At 44.7% G+C, this 14,050-nt stretch overlaps 1 protein-coding gene across 1 annotated transcript in view; it reads right to left on the bottom strand.

Moving 5' to 3' along the window:
• The window catches only part of LOC135400168 (uncharacterized), a 62,752-nt gene that overhangs the window by 23,828 nt on the left and 24,874 nt on the right, over positions 1 to 14,050 (bottom strand). Inside the window, exons 7-16 of the mRNA XM_064631901.1 lie at positions 11,979 to 12,020; positions 10,848 to 10,889; positions 9,526 to 9,567; positions 9,004 to 9,045; positions 8,451 to 8,492; positions 8,248 to 8,280; positions 7,463 to 7,507; positions 3,797 to 3,826; positions 1,470 to 1,538; positions 503 to 544 (exon numbers count right to left, since the gene is read on the bottom strand). Of these exons, the coding sequence (XP_064487971.1) occupies positions 503 to 544; positions 1,470 to 1,538; positions 3,797 to 3,826; positions 7,463 to 7,507; positions 8,248 to 8,280; positions 8,451 to 8,492; positions 9,004 to 9,045; positions 9,526 to 9,567; positions 10,848 to 10,889; positions 11,979 to 12,020 (429 nt within the window). The remainder of the gene's footprint in view (positions 1 to 502; positions 545 to 1,469; positions 1,539 to 3,796; positions 3,827 to 7,462; positions 7,508 to 8,247; positions 8,281 to 8,450; positions 8,493 to 9,003; positions 9,046 to 9,525; positions 9,568 to 10,847; positions 10,890 to 11,978; positions 12,021 to 14,050) is intronic.

Raw genomic sequence — 14,050 nt, forward strand, 5'->3', positions numbered from 1 at the left:
TTAGGGCGCCCTCGCTCTCAGTCCGACGAAAGGAGTTTTGTAAATCCAGCCAACCAATATAGTGGCGTTCTCAGCCATGTTCGAATCGGCAACCTTACGATCAGGAAGCGGGAGTGTTGCCGCCAGTTTGACGCATTCAATATTTTCCGTTTTTTTTTTCTATAATCAAACTCAAACTCAAACACAAGCCAATTTGACGCATGTCAATTCAAAAGCATGTTCCGACGAAGCCGGTATACTGCAGGCTCAGTTCACACAACCAATTTTCTACATGTACCCAATCTAACATGCGTCAAGTTACCACTTAACGTATAATTTATAGCGACAGCGTGATACATGAGGATTTAACACATTTAAAACTATTTACAGTTCGAAGTGACTATATGTCCAGGTGATGATTATGGTTGAAACGATGAATTCAGAATCAGGTTCGAAATAGTATCCTTCATAGATTTCGTACAAGTTCCCGTCTACGTGGATGCTACGTGTAACCGTATCTTACCTCCAAGCTATAGTTTCCAAAGTCCCTCCAAGTTGGCAAGTCCTGTGTGGGCAAACCAATTCAAAGATGAGGATTCAACGTTATGAATGGCAAGTCAAGACAAATGGCGTTGAAAGGGAAAGAAGATCCGCTAGATAAAGAATAAACTTACTGGCAAAACGCAATGGCAACTGAACCTCACTGTTAACAGAGAGCTCCACAATATAACACGCTCCCAGCCAACCATATGCTACCCCATTGCTGGTGGGTGCAATGGAATAATGAGGCACCTCACAGTGAGGACCGAAGTGCTATGGGATCCAATAAGGTTAGAAGTGCTTTTAGGGCAGGACGGTGATGGGCTGAATTTGGCCACGGACCAAGCAATCTTGACATAATGAGAGGGCAAGAGTCCAGGTGATTTAGAGACACTGAAAGTGTGGATCTGAAAGCTTCGTGGGGCGGCCAACCGAGAAGGATGTGTTGAGAAATACCAACAGAACCATTGCCATTACGATTTGGAGTGCAGGTTATTACACATGATTTGGAGAAGATTCGGGAGATCTTGAGAACGAGAATACTAGATTACTCGCAAATTTTCTGAAGTTAGCTTTGTGGCGACAACAACAGGTAGATGCGTGACGATGGGATACAGTGTTTCGCCGCAGGAATTGCGATACCCTACCTCAGCACATCTGGGTTAATATATGAGTGGTATGGCGATCAAGCTGTGTGGCAATTATGAAAACACTACTCATGTTCTCACTCACACGTACACATAAATGGGATGATGATGTGGTGGGTCATTCCCCGCCGTTATGGCGCTACACTGCCCCATTGCGCTTGTGGAAGGGATGAGAAAGTGAGGATGATGGAAAGGGGTCCTATTAGAGTTCGTTCATGTTCTCAATTGACAACGTTGCTTTTGAAAACCCAGATGTTAAAACTTGATGCATTGACAATGAAGAAACGTAATAACGTGACTTACCCTAGCCAAGGTGAGAGTTTCACGAAGCTCCCTTGACGGTCTCAGCCTTAGTAGTTGATTGCACAGCGTCTACAGTATTGCACTTTCTATTAGTAAAAACGCTCCAAGAGCAGGACGTTCAATCAGTTATACCAAAAAGCACAATCACTTTTGTTCCTCTTTCCCAAGCGCTATTCTGGTGTTAAGGTGTGTGGGACAGCGATACCGTTCTCCGAAGTGTTCACCCAAATAGACTCTATACTGATCTACGCATCCGGACCACGTCCATAAGCAAGTTTGTTTGACGCGCTTCTTCGCTTTCAGCAGTCCACCAACATTGGACCAGTCCACCATACGGGGGCTTGGCGGCAATTTCGACGTCTTCTTCATCAGTAACACTTAAGAATCCACGCTTCTGATTGGAGAGCTAGTCCTTCATACCATTGATGCTTTAGGACATGATGGTAGCCAAATGGAAAGTATGGCACAGTCTTTGAACATGGTGGCATTTTCCCTGCATGACCACTGAGGCTCACTCCTGAACCAACCCGTTTTCTGACTTCCTCACCAGCCAAATACAACACCTGCCAATCACCTAGCACATGTGCTGAGCTTTAAAAAAGCATTTTTCTTTACGTTCACAGAACGAAATCGACTGCATCGTACCGCGAATGCGAAAAACGTCATAGTTATCTGCTCCCATGTGAGCGCTCAACGTCGTATCTACGCGTGCACAACCGTGGGGAATATCCTGCTACACAGCCACAAGATACTATTCCATAACGGACGAGAGGAAAAGACGGTGGCGATGTCATCAGCTGAGTACGAAGTGCATCACTCATCATACTTCGTCACCGTGTGAATGCTCCGCATAATACGGGGAGGATCTTCTGCTTCGTGAGCAGTATTTTTGTTTTTTCTTCCACTACAATCTTCCGTAATGAACATCGCTCGTGTGAACATACGGTCAGAGTCCAGTTTTGTAGAGTTCCCGTATGAAGTTCGTCTGGAAAATTAGGTATTTCATAGGAGTGGCAAGTGCATGGACAGTTTCATGCATACACCTTGTACAGCAGTTACCCAGCAATATTCCGATACAGTATTCGTCTATTCACACGAGCGACATCTCCACGAAATATTCTAGTGGAAGAAAAAGAAGAAGAAAACTGCTGAAGAGCAGGAGGTGCCAACGCGTGCCAAGTTGAGCATTCCCACGGCGCCGGAATATGGGGAACGGCGTACGACAGGAAATATGGTGTCGTCTGCTATGGAATATCTTGCGGTTGAGCCGCGATATGTTTCCCATGATTACAAGAGAAAAGACATGACGTTAAACGCGTGGCAGCACAAAGCTATGACGTTTTGGGTTCATGAAGGTGGAGCAGGTGTCAGGGGTAGCTCACTTAAAATATTAAAACTCCACTGGCAACTACCACCTTAAAACAGTTAAAATCATAGCTTTCGAAACCCATACGGGTTGAAATACCGTGACATTCAATCGCGCTATTTGTCAGGCCGGGCGTAGCAATCAGCAAGTGGACGCGGATGTTTGTTTGTGCGTTCCTTATTCTTTGTGATATGCCAGATGTTTCCTTACTTCCCAACGTCCTTCGTTTGTCAGAATGTTAGGGGAGTCTAAGTTTACGGCGTGACCCGTTTTTTGCACGCGTTCGCAAATCTGAGTTTGTTTGTCAGTGGCCTTAATAATAGCCAGTGGTGGTACACCGAGCTACCGGTATGCCGGGTAAGCTACCGCGTCAATCCCACCCTATCGACAGGTAAAATTCTGAGTCATGCTTTGTTCTGGTAGGCATTGTAAGTTAACGGTGACGTTATCAGCAGTTTACTAACACTCCCTATTGTCGGGTTTGTGGCTTTTCGTTCTTGTAGATACCTTATGGTAGAAGCGTGTCTCTCGCTCATGTGTTCTGGGGGAACGTCGCTCATGTATGCGCACAGTACGCGCCATATTCGTCAGATCTATAGTGTCCTGTACTTCATCTCGCATATATCAAAGTGCGCTTGCAGAGAAAGGGTTTGCAAGAAACTTCGGACATTCAAATGAATACGACGAAGCGACATTTTGTTATTTCCAAGAAAGACTTCACATAATTTTTCGAAAAGCTCTGGGGTAAGTGTGCGACTTCGGAGAATAAATATTTCAGGGTTACTAAGTTCGAATTATGTGTTTTACTTGTCAGGATATATAAATCCAGTCAGGATGCTTATTGATCAGTCCTCTCATACCATGCAAATTCTGAAGAGTTTCGTGAAAACAACGAGGAATGTGTAATACCTCTAAAGAGCACGCTTTTCAGAAATATGAGAAGCTTTTGGCTTTTGCTTACCCATTTGGCCCATTCACCGAGTTCGTTGCCCTTTGCAGGTTCGCATGAAAAGAAAACAATGAGATTCACACGTTAGGCTTAGGTTATGTTTCGTATTAATGTGTCTTTGTTAACAAAGGCGCCGGAACACTGTTACATTAATCAAATTATGTCTACCCATTTACGTACAATCCAGTTGTGTGATACACTATTTTGTCAAAAAGCGTAGAATTATTTCTCCAAAAAGTAAAAGTTCAACAAGTGAGACCGCATAATGTTATACGGGCTGGTCTATGCAAAATAACAATTAGTGTTATTGACATTCGAACAAGGATATCCGCTAGAAGCAGTCTTGAACATTTTCATGACGAAACCACCGGCTCACTTGCTTTTTATCTATTTTATCATTATTAGCAAGGCCGGCGAGAGAAATTGCGGGTCTCAGGGGTTACTCCGGACGAGTCCTGCCCGGGCCCTCTTCCTCATGTCTCCTGGTGCTTGCCACCGTCGGGCCTTGGGTAGGGTGGGCCCTCTCGCCGACCCTGATTATTCGACCACTTTGTTTTAATCATAGTGTTTGGGTTGTTTCATCGCAAAAGGCCATACCGTGCTTTCTTGCCCCTGGTACTTTGGTTGAGTCTCAGAGTGAACTCTAAAGTGCACATTTCCTGTCGCGAAGAGTGTGTTCGTTTATGTGAATGTGGGAGCGACTGGCACAAATGTAAGAGATTATCTGTTGACGGCAAGTGCGCGCCCCCGTGCTTTCTAGCGTTGCTTAGTGCGTTAAAAATGAATTCACAGAAACGTTTCTTGAGGCGGGGACGCGAAGCGCTTCCAGCCGTTTTTGGAGAACCGCTTCGTGCTGCAACTTTGGCCCGCGGCTCCGCAAACGCTTTTTCCTCCAGCCAATCGGAGCCCTCGCGGACGGGCGGAATGAGGCTTGTGCAGTGACGTCACGTTGAGTCATGTGACTCGGGAAAACATATTGCCGCACCGAAGTTACAGTAGGAGGGCATGTCGTGAGTTGTTGCGGTATGCAAACACATGCTGTTACCTCATTCGGCCCGCAGTAGGACGCATGTGACGCATCCACATGTTTTCCCGAGTCACGTGGCTCAAAAGCGCTCAAAGGCTGCGCGTGACGTCATGTGCACGAGCCTCATTGGTTTCCTTTGGCGCTGGCTGATCTCCCAACACAACAGCAAATCCGCGCGAGGTCCGTTTGTCTTTTTTGTGTGTGTCTAAACAACAACTTTATTTTTAAGATGATGAATGGGGAGTCTGTGTTGTCCCGCATGAGGATTTTCTTGGAACTGCTGCAAAGAACACCAAACAAATCGCCTTCACTGCGGGATGTGAGTAAGTATGTCGCAGATCATCTGTGACCCATATTTGGTCCAGGGCGGTACCGGAGTGAAGATTAAATAATTGTTTTCCCCTCGATAACGTGTACTCCGTGACACATCATCGATAAGGTCACTATTTCGTGACGACTTCCACTGTTTTCCACTATGCGGGCCTTGTGTCATTATGCGTTGCATTATGCACGCGAGCTGCAAGCTGGAATCTTTGAGAACAAATGCTGGTTCATGGAGTGTGCGGATATTCAGGAGTAGGCGAATGAAATACTTCGGTTTTCTTATTCGCATCTCACTCCACTGCCCGAAAGAAACAATTTTAAAGCCGCGTTTTCCAATCAGAAACTGAATAGTCATGAACGAGAGTACCCTTTTGGAGATCGGGAATGCCGACGCTGATTAGTACATATGATCACAGCCGAGCGGCTACCAAGGATATGGATTACCTTATATTTTTTGGTTCTGCTTAAGAGCACTGTAAAGTGAAACACGAATCGTCACGTTTTAAGATACCATCATGCAAAACTTGGATTTGGATTTGGAACACACAGGTCATCAGCTCTCAGTTCTTCATACTTTTTGTACTAATTAGTTTTGAACTCTTTTACACCGCGCTTTCGATCGCGAACACTTGAGAACACTTGGTATATCGCACATGCAAAACCTCGCATGCAGCCAGATGGCTAGCCTAGTTTCTCACGACCTCAATAGATGACGCGTGAGCCGCCTCAGGGTTGCCGCATCATCAAGTTCAAAATTTTTGCATGGCGCAATCTTCGAAATTAGATTGCTAAGGGAATGCTGTCCAAGTTACACGTTCTCAGAAACGCACACAGTTTCTACTAGTCTACCTTTTTTTTTTTTTGTTTTTTTTTTTCAGTCGCTTTATCAGACCCCAATCTTTGACTCGCACATAACAAAAAAGCGTTATCGCTAGTTTTAAAGGAGCAGGAGTCCGACAACGACAGTGGGGTCCCCGGTTTTTTTACATCTGGCGATTCGTCGAGGACAGCGAGATCAATTCTTAAACTTTTCGAAGAGATGAATAATTTATTATTTTATTTATTTATTATATTTCTCGGGTGACCATGAACGGCGAAATGGAAAATCTACGCTGCATCCACGATGACACAATGATCGGCTTAGCGTCAACAGCAACTGCTCAATGGAGATGGAATAACTCTATGCGCAAAGGGACGACGGGCAACTTTCCAAACGAACGTACGCTTGATTGAAAGCCGCTGACGTGTCTGCCTTTCATCAATCCGGATTCCTCGTTATCCGGAAATCTCGCTAGAAACAGTCAATGCGGGATAAACAAGGGTAGAATGTATTACGAAAATTTGTTGAACGTCTCACCTTATCGCGTTTTCATTTTCTTGCTGAATGCTTATAACCCCGACTTAAATTACAACTCACGTCAATACGTGCTATTCGTTGCTTTATCTGAATATTATGCATTCAGCTGTTAGAAAACCCGGTTGAAAAATAATCTGTTTGTTATGCGAGGAAGATATTTGTGGTTCGTTACGCTGTCTATATAAATTTACGGCACATAATTTAACAGTGACGCTTTCGTGGAGAACTGAAAAATCTAGAAAACATCATGTTCTACGGCTGCATATCTCTAGTGTAAACTTCTGACTTTCAAAAGCGTGTAGACGGGAGACGGTCTACACACTTATAAAGTATGTAAAGGACGATGACAAGGAAAGAGGAAAGACAAATCAGCTTTTGGCATCTCAGGTAAACAACGTGCGAAGAATGCGGCGCCTCTCCTGTGATTTGGATCACCGTTGTGTTGTTCTGTATTACTTAAAGGTACACTCCGGCACTGCAACATAACACTGAGTATTTTATCATTTTTATGATGCAGTGACGGAGTGTACTTTTGGGACGAACATGCCTCTCCTTGGGCTTGGACTTTTTTTTTTTTTGAAATGTTGTATTTATCGCTTGAAACGCGATGGCGCACCTGCAACACCGTGCCGACTGTTCCTACAGAGACGCCGCCTCTCAGCACGAGGGATGACATCAAGAGAAGCTGTCACCCTTTTGCCGTTTGAAACCCACACCCATCCTGTGAGCTCCAGTTGTACGCGTATCGTGCGAAGGACCTGGTGGCAGGGATTTTAACATTCCATCCTTTAGGTGCCGGGAGAGTCGCCGTTCATAGCGTCAGTAAGTTTGGGGTCGGTCTGCTAAACGTACTTACTTCACGCACGTCGGATACGATCAGGTATAGCTGCCTTTGCATTAGCATTTTGTCCGTTCGAGAACAGTTTGCTGAAACTCTTTAATATAGCACAAAGTGGAACGTCCAGCTTACCTCTAGAATTGGAATTCCAGATTGTCCAGACATTGTTAGGAGAGCCTGGTTGAGACAGTCGAGACATTATAAATCAGAGATAGAGGGCAAAGAAAATAGGGCAAAGACCCAGACAGAAAACCATCTCCCACGGACGTCCGAAATAGATCCCATTCTTCATATCGGAATACCTCCGTGGAACTCCCCTGGGATATTTATGGAGGGACAACCGTAGCCGTAGGTCTGCGGAGACATAGCGGAAGTCTTGCTGCGTCTGTTTCACGGACTGTCCGATTCAGCTCCGTGATGGGATGCTGTATGAATCGTGTATTGCACTGTTCTTTATCTTTTCTTTTCTTTTTTGCTTTTTTTAAACACACAATTTTCCCTTATGGGAAACAAAGAGGAGCAACAGAAAATAAAACGACCGGCGATCGTGGGGGATACAAAAAAAAAAGGCACAAAGACGCTTTAGATTCCACTACAAAGCATATGCTGACCTCTAAAAAGAGATAAAGTAACACTGGCAAGATACACGCTGTATCCCAAACAGCTCCTGCTTACGTCCGTATCTCCTGGTTATGTCTGCAAGGTGGACGTTTGTAGGAAGTTCGAAGCCCGGCCTAGTGGATCTCCGTGTGTATCCGCTGGAGCAATTTCATTATTCTACGGATATCCCTATCTTCGTGAAAGTATATCCGATGGACATCCGTGGGACAGAATTTTCTGTCGATTCCTCCAAAGCTACCGACAAAAATTTGCTACTCTTTGAATAGCACGCAGAACGCCTCATGTGTGTCCCTTACCGAGGTCACTTCCTCTCCGATTGCAGCCGCTGCCTATATAGGATCAAAACGCGGGCAACAATGGGGTGAGTCATGGCATAAATAAAAGAGAAAACAACGACCTCACCAGCTTATATTATTACTAGAGGCTTTTAAATGGCTAAATAACTAGAAATATTCATTGACTCATCCTTCACAAAACCGCTCCGGGGTCGCTTCATTACCTTGCGAACCTGAGACACGTGCCCAGTCCAAAGAGAGATAACCTGCAAATAAAGTCGCAAACCCAGTCATACTCTGCCGTGTGTAATTACCGAAACTGGACATTGCTTATCGCATTGGTATTACAACGGCCGTTCACCGTCAGTGAAACGAAAATTCTCGAGTTCATCATTTTAAGGCTCGCCAGACACTGGTGCAGAAAGAATGAACCATTCCCGTTCACAACCGGAGATCCCAAGATTGGAAGATAAGCTCGCCTTTTTCACTTAGTTAACGTTAATGAACGGAACCTACTGCGCACTACCGATTATGGTGAAGGTTTGCAGAAAGTATATCTCATTATTCTTTGGCATACATCTGGCACCTTTCAAAATGTATATCCAAGTTAAATAAAGAAACGGGTCGCGGGAATGTTAGCATTAACACGTTGAAATCAATACTGTAATGCACGCAAATATGTGGCCGTGGAGTAACCGCGATTAGCCGACGACAACGCTGCATGTACATTTTTGAGTCTCCAAGTAGTTGAAAGTGTCTCGGAAAATATATGCGTACCAAGGCGTTTGTCTCCACCTTCACAGCCTCTGCGTTGACGAACTGCAAATAGAACGATTCATTCTCTGAATTGCATTATTGCACAGCGTGATCATTGAAATTCAATTACAAGCAACGGAATTACGACTGAGCTATGCTGAGAGGATGTAGACTTGCACAACCGATTCTCGCCTCTATAACTTCGATGTCGAGCGGGAAAGGTGTGAGTGATTAAGGCTACATATCTTGTACAGTGTATAGAGGTCAACACTTCCTTTATCTCCCCATGAGCGAAAGTTGATGTGTCAAATGCACGCGACAGTGAGAGAACGAACAAGGAAAATATCATTTTGCAAAAACAAAAAAAAAAGCCTATGAAACCATTATATATCTTCTTGTCCCTCACTCCCGCTTACGGCCAGCACGTGCAGTAAGTAAGTGAGCATTGCTGCAATGTCCTGCAGTATTTACTGCGGATGCTATAAGTTAGCCCCGTGACTGGTGAAGACAAGGGTAAGCTGTTCACACCACCACCTAAGTTACCTTTGTTAGTTCTGCGAGGGCTGCAACGTACTCGAACAAAGCCTGTAAAAGAACCAGTTTTATTTCCGCTTAAGTGGCAACAATGAAGATGGAGTATTTGTCTTTCTTTCTGTCCCGTACCAAAAGTTCGACAGTGAACAACACATTGGACTTAACCGTAGAGAAACATCGTCTGCTCTTCTCCTGCATCATGTGAACGAATTAAGATTACATACTTGGTTAATCTATTCAAATCCGTACTGAAGAAAGCATGCCGTTACGCGAGCACGCGCGTGCACTCCATATGACAAGTGCAGGGTCGGATGACTGTCAACAAAGCTGTTCTTATGCTCGTTGGTGCAATCTGTTCAGTTTGAAATGCGCCAAGTACGAGAAGGTCTGGGCATGTCAGAATAACACACGAAAGATGCACGGTGGTGATGTATGTCCATTTGCGGCGAAGAACCGAAAGACACTGGCCTTCGTTAATAAGTAGTGGAAGCTTGCGCAGTCTTTCACGTTATTCTCGTCTATCCCATCCTTCTCTTAAGTAGCGCAGTTCAAACTAAAAAGGAAAAAAAAAAGAAAAAGGAGCGAAAGAACGAAGCAGAAGAAAACGTAGCAAGTGGCTGTCACTTGTCCTCGCACTTTTTCGTGGTACAGCAATTCCAATGGCAGCGAAATGATTATCAAAATCGTATCGAACATTGAGGAAAGTTTTATGCACTTTGGGATAAAGTGATATAGAAAACATCATCATGGAAGGCGAGTGTCGTAGATTGTTCTCCTTCGTTGGAACGCCAAGCAAAGGAGAGCAAGTGATTCCTAAAACCCCGGCAGTTGCCGAACAAATTATTTAAATATTCTATCGCAGGCGGAAAAAAAAATATTATTGGCGCAGGTGGCGCCAGTTGGCATTAAGAACGTTGTAACTTTCCGTTATGTAGGATAGAATGCTACCACAATCATTCTGCCGCATCTGGCCCTAACCCATAATGCAGAGGCGGCACCGCATTTTCAAACTCGTGTGTGAATCAGCCTTTAGAACAGCGTGAAAAAGATGTGTTCCTCTGGCCAATAAAAAAAATGTTCATTAAGGGTTTGAATTGGCGATAGAATTACATCTCCCCTGTCATCATTAGTGGGACGTGTTGAAATGTTTAGGTTCGTTCTTCCTGTTCTCTGTTGGTGCTATTCGGATCGTGTTGTATCCTGAGACACGCAGCGCCCTCGAACATCTTAGCGAGCAATACACACATGTATGGGACACGCTAGATTCTGCGACCTTGAAAACATGAACCAGCATCTAGATGTAAGCCATTGTAAATCTTAGCAATAATTACCGCTTCGGAGTCATCTTCCGCCGGGTATTCCTGGGGTTCGATCTGTAGAGGGTAATAGTTAAAAGGTAAAGGTAGCATGAAGCAATGAGCCCACAGAAAAGCGTACAAGCACTCCATTGCCGACGTTAAGTCATATTGCGATTGGCATCATACCGCCGAATTGGTATTTTAGATTCGAAACCCACGACCTGCTCCGTCGTGGGCCTGCACGAAGGAAAGAGAGGAGGAGCCCTACTGCTCGGAGAAGTGAAGCCGAGATTGGCGGCCACTCCAGTGACATCACCGCTCGCTTTCCTGTTTCGGTTACATATATCTCAATGGGAGCCCGCAACGCATATACAGGCCGAAAATGGGCCAGGGGCTAAAGAAAAAACGGATGCTCTACACGAATGGAACCAACTATACGTGCTTGGCAGTTGTGTGGTCTATCAAAAATTATGTTTTTCATCGCCCCTTGTCAATTAATTAGCGGAATTAATTTTCTAACTTTTTAATGATCGGTTTTATATCTTAGATGTCAATGAGGAAGTGTAGTACATGTCGAAAAAGACACAACTCAAGTGGTTCGAGGTCGCTAATGTTTGTGGTTTCGTTTTTTTTTTGGGGGGGGGGGTTTAAAAGTTGGTTTCAGATGCTGGGCGGATCGCAGATCGCTGCACACAATCGCGCGACGATTCCAGCGCTCTCCGGCGTACATTGTCCTTGAGATTAGCGCTTGGAGACCATCATTGGGCCACGTCACACAAGAGGAAGATATTTCACCTGTTTCACGGCACATCTATCAGAGTGCACTGGAATTGTCGGCCGCGGGCGCCGAATTATGGGGAGCGCTCTGTGGTGCGCGTGGCTTCAGAAACCAATTTTTAAACACGGGAAAAAACGAAACCACAAGCCATAGCAACCTCGAACCACTTCAGTTGAGTCTTTTTTGACATATACTACAACTTCCTCACTGACATCTCAGAGCTTAAACCGATAATTAAAAAGTTAGAAAATTAATTACCGCTAATTAGTTGACAAGGGGCGATGAAAAAAAAATTTGGATAGACCACACAACTGGCCAAGCAAGTACAGTTGGTTCCATTTGAGTAGAGCTCTCCGTTTTCTTGAAAAGAGGGCAGAAGGACTTACCACAACATGCTTGAAGAGGGATGTTCCCTCGCATGCATTAACCTAGGCGAGAAATAAAATGATGATGTTCCCTGCAGCAGTGGGTAGAGTATCTCTGTCATCTGGAAATACCCACCCCTAGCTATTTCTATCTCAACGCTGGTATCTGCTGGTGGGTAGCTAATTCTGTGTTAGGTGCCAATATCCCTTCGCCGCATTAATGAGCATAGGATTGATATAGTGTAAGAAATGGTGGACGTTGTTCGGGAAGGGTTTGGTATACACCCTAATTCCGACACCCGTTGCGTACTTCTTGTGTACCCCTCGACAGCAGCGGGATCGATGAGGTACACAACCGGTCTGTCGACAGAGAGTGACAGCGAGAGGGGGATAGGAAAATTCGGTCGCAAAACTCGGGCACCGCTCGAAAATTGTGCAGCTTCTATATTTGTACTAGAACATTAAAAAACGCTGGAGTTTCAGTTCCACAGCGGACTCGGCTCCTCGGGGTTGGGCTCTACAACATTGCAAATAGCACTTGCAACATTGCAATTGCTATTTTCACTACTAACTATGAAGATTAATTATGAAAGTTTATTAATTGCTACAGTAATTACTGATAAACCTCTGATAATCACACTGATACCTTTGAGCAGACTCTAACAGGAATATATATATTCAAAGACTCTAGGAAAATAAAATAAATCGCAAATTAATGAAAATTCTAGAAAATTACGTGACGGACTGTGTATATCCCGAAGTAGATTTTAGACTGCTTCGAAAAGGTGGTTTATTGTTTTATTAATGCTTCAATATCCTATCATTGAAAGTTCCGTCTGTGTCTTGCGCATGCGACAGGAAGCTCGGTGCCACGCATCGCTGCGGAGCGGTCATCGCCATCGATATCACCCGAAGGTTGTTGGAACGTATGTTGCAACAGGTGTAGAGCACTCGAAAAACAAGTTTCAGAGTACCGCCAGCCTTTTCCCTTGCCGCCGCGATGGATATTGGCCGAATCCACCCACGTGACCGTAATGCACCATATCCCTTCCAATTCCATCCCTTTATCCCTTCATTTGGATATCTCTTGTACCTGTTATGCTGCTGTTGCTCACTGGCACTGTTAATTAAAACACTGCATCTGTGTTTTTAAATCAAATTATTGTATAAATGTGATTATATTATTGCTAGCTAGGAAAACTTTTTCGCTTTGTCATTGTCCAGGTCCGTATATCTGTACGCACAGTAGTTTCTGTACCGTCTAGGACTCTCTGGCACAAGTAGTCTTACCCGAGTCTACATAAAATTGAATTTGTCGCACAGCGTTAACACAGCGGGACATATTGGAGTGGAAGGGAAATGGTGGCGTTGCCTCGTTACGTGAGGTGTAGTCAAGTCAAGCGAAGCGATCGGCGGTACTCTGAAACTTGGTTTTCTAGTGTTATAAACAGGCGTGCATCGGTGCTCGCCTGGTGGTCGCCCATGAAATATGTAGGGGGTAAGGGGTAAGCTTATCGTGTGCTTGTTGGTCGTCTCTGGGCTTTCCCGAGGTGCTGATGAGGCTTTAGTTATATTGATACCAGGACTGTTGTGCTGTATTTCCTCTCGAGCAGCCGCTCCAGTTTGCGCCCTGTCTGATAAGCGTGTACAAGAGTAATGGCATCTCATTCGAGATTATGGCTGGGCTATACCGGTGAAGCTGGCTATACCGGTGAAGTTACGGCTGTTCCGTTTATGATCTTAAGTTTGCTGTCTGTCTAGAATATTAGTTCGTGTTGCCTCTCCAAATTTCAATCTCGACTTTGCCGGCATCGGTGTGTGAAGCGCAGATCTGGTTAAACCAACATTTTGTTCCTGTGATGACTTTACTCAGCTACACTTTTAACAATGAACTTCACCACATACCACGCTCCTGGCAAACCATCATCAGGGGTGACATCGTTTTCTTCCCTGATTTGTTTGAAAAGGGGGCGTGCGCCTTTTTGTGACGCCTATGCGGAAATATTAATTGTTACAAAAAGGCGTAGGCCCCACGCTTTCCACAAATCAAGCGTGATAAAGATATCACTCCGTACAATGGCTGGCCTTCAGCC

The sequence above is a fragment of the Ornithodoros turicata genome, chromosome 7 (genome assembly GCF_037126465.1).
Source record: "Ornithodoros turicata isolate Travis chromosome 7, ASM3712646v1, whole genome shotgun sequence".
Lineage (NCBI taxonomy): Eukaryota > Metazoa > Arthropoda > Arachnida > Ixodida > Argasidae > Ornithodoros > Ornithodoros turicata.